The 8,681-nt window shown below is 43.3% G+C and overlaps 1 protein-coding gene across 2 annotated transcripts in view; it reads right to left on the bottom strand.

The window, feature by feature from the left end:
- Window positions 1-5,829, bottom strand: part of LOC147620038 (C2 domain-containing protein At1g53590-like) — a 77,705-nt gene extending 71,876 nt beyond the window's left edge. The window contains exon 1 of one of the 2 annotated variants that reach the window (XM_086772176.1): window positions 5,319-5,829. In XM_086772176.1, coding sequence (XP_086628302.1) covers window positions 5,319-5,468 — 150 coding nt within the window. In that variant the 5' untranslated portion in view covers window positions 5,469-5,829. The remainder of the gene's footprint in view (window positions 1-5,318) is intronic. The other variant, XM_086772177.1, reaches the window with a different exon arrangement.
- Window positions 5,830-8,681: the final 2,852 nt, after the last annotated feature.

Raw genomic sequence — 8,681 nt, forward strand, 5'->3', positions numbered from 1 at the left:
CCCCCCCCCCCCCCCCCCCCCCCCCCTTTAGGTTATATTACCAAAAGAGTCTGCAAAGTACAAGATTACGGGTGCCTGGGGATTCACCACCAACCTGCACCTGATTCTTCCAAATACATTATGAATGAAAACATTTCAAACAAGAGAATCTGTAGGTACATCCGCCCTACACACAGGTACATCCGCCCTGCACAAGCCTCTTCACATGTACATCCGCCCTGGACAAGAGTATCACAATCCTCACAGGTACTCCGCCCGGCACAAGATGTAAATGGATCTTTAGGCCCTGTTTCCACGCGAGAAATTGATCCAGAAACCTGTGTTCTCCACGAGCAAGTGTCCCCAATGCTTGCCCTAAGTACCTGCTATACCAGGAATCCTTGAGACACATCCATGCTCACATATTCCCTTGCTGTCCGGCCTGTTTTGTGCAATAACCAGTCCAAAACAGCAACTTTCTGTCGCGAGAAATCCACCTGAAAAGGGTCCTACAGCCCTGTGGAGGTCCCTAGAGCTGTCCTGTACTGTCCAAGTTGACTTTGGACACCTGTAACCAGCCCAAAACTCGCAATAACCAGAAATTGCAGGTCTGAATTTACCAACCAGCCCTTTAGAAGAGTGTGGGGATCGTTGTCCAAGCTTGTGTGAGTCCGGGAAGCAAGCAACTAGCCCTGTAGCAACTCCCAACGCTCCAACCAGCTCTCCAATATGTTGAATAATGAGTAAAACAGCCCAAAAGGGTCTCTTGAGGGAGGCGCCTTTTTCAGGTGCCACCTCAGGGGCCTGGTGGGTACACATGCTGGCTGACATGTGTCCCCATAAGGTGTCCAGGTAGGTGTCCAGCCCATAGTGCTCCATTTGTCCTGTTTCTATAAGTTTAGGTCCAACCAAATGGGAAATGGCCATAAGCTGTCCGGACTTCATTAATTTTGGTCCAACCAAATGCGAACGCATTATAAGTTGTCCGGCCACTTATTAATGAGTGTGGACCTGCAAACCAATAAACCTTAGTAGTAAATGAAGTAAGCTGTAAATTGAGTGTGGACGCACTTACCACCTGCAAAACCCATAAGCCCACAGTTTTAGGCCCAAACAGGAGTGCACACGTGTGTCTACAAGGTGCCCGGGCGTCCCCGGTCCCTCGGACTTCACAAGCCAAAATAACAAGCATTGTCCAGGCAACAAGACAATGTCACACAAAGTAAAATAAAGTTATGGCATGCATCATTTATGCATTGTGCACATGTAAACTTGGAGAACCACCTATCATCATTCTTGTACTTGAAAATATTCCGCCTGCCATCATAACACACCATGTGTGCATGGCCGGAACGCCCGAAAGTCCACAAATGTCCTGCCATGTCCTTGGACTCATATGCATCCACTCACATAATCCATACACATGCCCAGGTATAATACATACATGCATCCGCATGTTTCTAGGCCTGACACGCATCCGCATGTCCCTAGAATATAGGGGTTTGTGACAGGGTCAGCTCCCATCTTCACCCGTGTGCATTGATCTCCATAAGAATTACAATTCTACATCTTTCTTTCACCTCACCTAGTGTCTAAGGAGGAGTGGGCAGCCCCCAGCAACCTGATGATCTCCAATACTACCAACATCATGGATTCCATCACAGAGTTTGTTACCATCCAGAAGCAGGTGGTCTCTTTGGGGAGCAAGACTACTAATGAAGACTTTGTTCATCGGCTCCTCGCCAAATTGCCCGAAACTTTCTCATCTTTCTGTGATACTATTTCACTTCTTCCCTCTACTCCCGATCTGCATATTGTTGTTGGCATGCTTCAGGATAGAGCTACGAGGAAGAAAACAAGCCAACGTGCTTCCGAGATCCTTCTTCAAATCAAGGGCAAAGGCAAATGGCAATCTAAGGGTTTGACCAGCAACAAAGTTGACTCTAAACCTGCTAACAATCTTGCTCATAAGGATCTTACTTGCCATTATTGTGATCACAAAGATCACATTCAGCAAAGAAGAAGAGAGAAGGTGGTTCTGCAAAGAAGCCCTCCAATCAAACCTCTCCATCTACCAACCAATCCCAGAGATCCTCTTCCACCAAGGAGACTGTCTTCATCGACATTGAGGAGCTTCCCGCGGACTCACCTATTCCTATCACCTCACATCTTATGGATTGGGTGGTTGACAATGGGTGCACTACTCACATGACTCATGACAAGTCCGTTCTGCATGATATTCGGCCTAGCTCTTTGAAGGTGTCCATTGGTGATGCTTCCAACCTTGAGGCCTCTTGTGTGGGTAACGTGCAACTTAACTCTTCTCCTAGCCAACCTTCTACCATCCAAGATGTACTTTATGTTCCTAAGCTCTCTATCAATCCATTCTCAGTGTTTCACATTGTAGAGAAAGGCTATGGCATGTACTTTGACAGTTCAATTCTTGAGGTCATTAAACCAGCACCTTACAAATTGTTGCCATAGGTGTACAAGAAGGTGGTCTTTACAGGAAGGACTTTGGTGGCTCTTTGAATGAATCACAATCTCATTTGCTACAACTTCTTCAAGGCTATCATACCTTGGTAGCTCAGGTGGATACAGCATTGTGGCATGCTCGCTACGAACACTTTAACTATGCTTCTCTTGAGCAACTGTCTTCCCAGCAAATGGTCGAGGGTCTTCCGAAGCTGAAACCCTTCCACTCCACTTGTGTGGCTTGTTTCCATGGCAAGCAACACAGAGAGCCTTTCCCTAACAAGGCTACTCATCGGGCTTCTCGGGGGCCATATAAAATGGCCCCCAGCCCCCATTCCATTTTGTATCATACTCGAGATCTTCTTGTGTAGATAGAGCAGAGTTACACGCCTCTATCTCTCTCTCTCTTGTGCTGTGATTTTCTGCACTGCGTTTTGCTCGTGTTCCCAGATCTGGTCATCATCTCCGCTGCGTATTCTAACATGCTATCAGAGCCTAGGCTCTAGATAGTTCTTGGGATTTGTGTGAGCAAGAGGAGGACTGCTGTGTTGCTGATTGGTGGACCATACGGGACTGTTTGGGAAGAGGAGAAGCAAGAGGACGGCGGGCTGATTTGCTGGACAGCCACCCTTTTCAGAGTACATCCCCGCAATGGCAGATCTGTTTGAGATGGCCGAGAGGCATGTGAAGATCCCGACACTCCCTACGTTCCGGGGGGACCGTCAGTTGGATGGGAGCAACTACGGCATATGGAAGGTTATGATGGAATTTGTTCTGGAGTCTTACGACCTTGCCAATTTCGTCGTTGTTGGGGTTCCACGGCCGGAAGTAGAGGAAGGGGAGTTACCGTCGATCCGAAAGGACCGGGAGGCTCAGACACAGATGTGGGATTGTGTCAACGCCAAGGTCCGTTCGTTTATCTTTCTCAACTGCACACCGCAGGTAATCAATCATGTAAAGCATATGACGCTGGCTAGAGGTATATGGCAACATTTGGCCTCTCTTTACAACAGGGTATCGTCCATGAAGAGGATTTCCTTGGAAGTACAGATGCGGGTTATGAGCCCTACAAAGTCGGCGACGATGCAGGAGCATATTAACAAGCTGCAGGCTCTTCAGCAGGAAGTTCTTCAGGCTGGGAAGGAGATATCGTCAGAGGCCATGGCCATAACGCTGTAGGGCAGCCGACTGGACACAAGAAACCTCCACGACTGAAAAATCACAGTCGGCCAGCAGCAGAGTGGATCGGCCAACATCAGAGAAGTCCACGACTCATGCAGTGCAGTCGGCCACTTCCAGAATCTCCACAGATGCAGTCGGCCAAGTTCAAGGTCCTCCTGCCACTACTAGACTGCCTCCCATGCCACAGAAAAATAGGGAAAAAAGGGGGAAATATACGGAGAGTGGGGAAAAATGAGAAAACACCTCATAAGGGCGGGCACACCCACGACAAAGGCCCTCGTGTATAAAAATAGACAGGAGATGACTTCTAACAGGCTCTTCATTGAACAAGAGAACTGCAACTTTTGAGGTAAAGATAGTTCTAGAGTCTTGTCGTCCCACAGTTGATAGCGCATTTGTTGCAAGCCAAGTACGATTCAAGATGATTTCCTCGGTCATCTCGCTTGCATTAATAACGTAGAAACTACTTATTTTCAATGTAATACAAAGTAGTTAAAATATCCAAGCAGCTTGTAGTATGACCCCATTGAAAGAAGATAGAACCAAGTTTGTTGGTTTGAGCTGTGGTTTACCCAAGATTTCCCACACTTTATAAGACATGAATCTCTTGTCGCACCCAGAGTCCACAAGACCAAGGGATTGTTTGCACCCGAGTGCTCCAAGTTTAGCAGAAAGTTTAGCAAAAGGGGATGTCACATGCATGCATGCCCTAATTTGAATGCACACGGACATGCTCCTAATCTGTAGTCACCTGAAGAACCAAGTTCCAGGATGAAGTTTGGACCAATTAGGTAGCATTTTTGGGCACCCGGACAAGGGGCAGTAAAGCACTAGAGCAAAGGTGCATCATGTGCTTAGTGCTCCAAGGGAATGTCATGTGCATGCCCTAATTTGGATGCACATGGACATGCTCCTAAGCTGCAACCTCCTAATGGACAAGTTCTAATGCGAGTTTGGTCCAGTTGAGCAATGTTTTGGGCACCCAAACAAGGGGCAGCCAGGCGCCCATGGCCAGCGGCCCAGGCCTCGTGTAGACACAGCACTTTATGCATCGTGGACCCACAGCCAACTGGCCAACCAGGTGTTACCAGCTCACCAGCCCTCGGATCCCTATTTTTTTTAAGAGCAGGTCAAGGGTCATCTAGGGAATTCAGAGACAGCGTTAGCAGAGCCACGACCCAAGGCAGCAGATGTGACATCCAGATCATTAATTAACAGAGCGTCTTCCTCCGTGCTCAAGCGGAGGACAGCAAGGCGTCAATAGTCGTCAGTTAGGTTATGCATATAGCAGGATTTGCGCATCGTACATCAGTTCACATTAGGCCATCGTTGTATATGATGCTCCATAGACACAAACCTGGGCACCATCCACTTCTCACGTGATTTGTATTTGTGCGTATTTGGGTTTTCTGACAAACTTGATTGGTGAGATGGATCCAAATTTAGACATAGCAAAAGGAGTAGGTAATTACAGAGACCTTAAGAAGCTAGCTAAAGTGGAAACTGTTCCAATGAACGGCAAGAAGATCCCAGCAGAACCACACGTACAAGGTGAAAGTCCACAGTGAGATCCATCAAGGCCACTGAGAATTAGTGAGACTAGGGTTGGCACACAAATGCCCTGTAAGAGAATGGTCGCTCTGTGATGATGAAGCAAACAAGGTGGAGCCGCGAGTATTTACCTCATACAAGAAGAGGAAGGCGATGGCGAAGATCCAGATAGAAGAAAGGTGGAAGGCAGAGGCGAGCCAGAGGAGGAGGAGCACAGCGCCTATCTGCAGCAACAAGGGGAGCTGCAGGAGCGGCGCGATCAGGTGCTGGGCCGACGGCATCGCCTTCAACACGCTGTGAGGGATTGCTGTGCAGAATCTGTCGCCGGGGTACCGTGTGGAAAAGGTAGATGTTTTAGCGGATACTTACATGCAGGTTGTTTCCTATGGGCAGTCATGCGCGCATCTTTGGCCGATGGGCCATAGAATGTCCTGAGTGAGTTAAAATAAATGCTTCCTTCACCTGTCCAAAACACACACACACATACACACAAATCACGCTGACGGGGGCTGCTGGTAGCACGTCGCGTTCCACGATGGATGGTATTTATCCACCTTCCATCATCACACAAAACAAATCAAACGAAGGGAGAAATTTGACGTGCAAGTGCACTTTGAAACACTCACACACCCCACCATGTATATCTCGCACAATGATGCTCGAGAACAAAAAATGGTAAAATTTTCCTACTGATTTAGACTTTTGTTGAAGGAGGAAATGAGATTGTGAGAATGAGAACTCCAACCAGAAGATTTCAAACAATAAGAGCTCATCGGATGTCAACTATGGTTGAGCAGACAATATACTGTGGCATTGATTCTATCGCGTAGTGGGCAGCTCTACAAGTTTTTTCACAAAGATTGTAAATTGTGGCATTGATTCTATCGAGTAGTGGGAAGCTCTACAACTTTTTTCCACAAAGAAGAGTTTGTGTGACAACCTAATGTATGAACTACTGTAGTGCTACTAATGTTGTGCCAGTTCTTGAATCTATTTTATTTTTTTCATTTAGTCGAACACTACCATTGGATAATTGCTTCATTGACAAGTTGGTAGCTATAGATTTTAGTAAGGAGGTGCACGCATTTCATCTAGCTATAGATATCATTAAGGAGCTACTGGCATCTCATCTAATAAATATTTATAACCCACCTTGAGTTTAAGATGTCTTGCTTTCCATGCAATTTTATGCGAGATTAGTTAAGAGGTACATGGCATCTCATCTAGCGAATCATCATTCATCATGTATCTCACTTCCCATGCAATCTTCTGTAAGATGTCTATTGGGGTTAATTATGTATTCAACTTGCCCTATGCATGTTGGAGTTTAATTATGTATTCAACCTCCCTTTACATTCAGAGGACCTTAATGGGTAGTTTATTAGATATTGAGATGGGTAGTTTATTGGATATGGATATGGTGACCCTGCTTCCACTTCATAAAGTAAGTACTATGTGTGTGAGACCAAGATATTAAAAAGATGTAGCATGAGTGGCCACCAACTTTTCATCTCATCCTAATTACACATGTTTAAGAATAGTAATTACACATGTTTTTAAATGTATAGTATCACTCTAGGCGTCACACATTCTTGCCATCTATAACGGAATTGCCAAATGTATTTGGTGGGTATGTTAGAGAAAACTAGGCTAAGGTTGAAAGGTTGAGTGAGCATTATTTAATGGTTGGTGGTGGTAATGAAAAAAGTCATCAGGTGGTGCAATAGAAGAAACATAGGAAAAATCTAACAAGGGACTTTGCTTGTAGAAAAGTCATTTAGTTCACAATAGACTTTTGAGTTACCTTATAGTCAAGCCTTTGTTACATTATTGTGCTTTGTGCTCACGATATATTTGAGAGATTATGTTCTCATGGCCCACTATTGTAAGAAAATTTGGCTATCCTATACTAACTTTATATACACGTTGAACTTATGGTCAATGCGTAGAAGAAAAAAAAAGTGATAAAAAACTTCATGGCTTCTTCCCATCATACTTTACAAAAATAAGCTAGTGGAGGTGCTGGAAGGCTTACAAGTACCATCTAGAGCTAGGATGGATCAAACATTAATGAAAATAAATCCATTAATGAAAATAAATCCATTGATAGGAAGTTATAAGTATTAGGCTAGTTTCAAATGACCAACAAAGCTTGAAACTGAAATCATATAATAATCTTACATGGCCTAGATACATTCTCTGACTTAGCATAGTTAAGCACCATGGCTTTGTGTATATCAATTGAAAGCTAAATAGAGTGGGGACATTTTTTGTTTCAAACCGTGTGAATCTTGAAAATCTAAAAAATTCCCATATAATCCTATAAAGGCAAGCATAGTTTGTGTGAAACATTTAGTTTAACCATCTTTCTCCACACATTATCTCATGGAACCATGCCAAAGGAAGTTTTGAAGTTTATAAAGCACCACCCATCACAATTAATTCTAGTCTCTTCCATGAGAGAGAGAGAGAGAGAGAGAGAGAGAGAGAGAGAGAGAGAGAGAGAGAGTCCAATAAGTTATTCACTTGTCACTAAGCTTTTTCAAATCAATTAATTGAAAATTCAATTAAAATCATATTATAATGAAGTGAAATGAAGAAAAATGCAGTATGAGAACACAACACGGCAAAGCTGAGTAACACAAGAAAATAGAAAATAAAGTTAAATAAGTGGCCTTATGAATAAAATGAGTAAAAATAAAATAAATATGAAAAAAATATATTAGAATGATGCAAAAGTATATTAAACAAGTTGATTGAAATCGATGGAACTGCACATATGATGCAGATCTATAGATAAAAAGCAGGTAACCTAATCAAAGGATTGATTGAGTAGTTTGATTCGAGTATGTTATTATAGATCACTTTGAGGTCCTTGTTATTACATTCCACCATCCAAGATGAGCAACAAATTGTTAGCAATCATGAAGTAAGAAGTGTCAATACCACAGTTGAAATATATGAACAACCAACATAGACAAGTGCATAGAGATCACTTTGAGGTCCTTGTTATTACATTCCACCATCCAAGATGAGCAACAAATTGTTAGCAATCATGAAGTAAGAAGTGTCAATACCACAGTTGAAATATATGAACAACCAACATAAACAAGTGCATAGAGAAAGTTGAACTATGATGTAGGAAAATCAAGTCTTTGATATAATCGATGTGACAAAATGTGTACCACAATTTCTCTCACTTTATATGAAATAAAGCCAATTTTATGTAAGGTATTGCAAATTTTAAATGATAAAGTATTCCACAACATGTTTAAAATATTGGCATAATATCCTCTACCATTAGAAAAATGCAAAGTATCCTTGCAAGATTATTAAACATCTATAGACCCTTATACCATAAAGGTGATGCAAAGTCTACTACACATAGAGAGTATGTGTATTGGCTATAAGAAAGTAAAGGTTTGAAAGGATCAAAAGCCTTAAAATTGAATCAAGATTTTGAAGAAAATGAATGCGGGTGAAGCTGGAAATGG

This window comes from Cibotium barometz, chromosome 32 (genome assembly GCF_041138505.1).
Source record: "Cibotium barometz isolate CiBa-2024 chromosome 32, ASM4113850v1, whole genome shotgun sequence".
Lineage (NCBI taxonomy): Eukaryota > Viridiplantae > Streptophyta > Polypodiopsida > Cyatheales > Cibotiaceae > Cibotium > Cibotium barometz.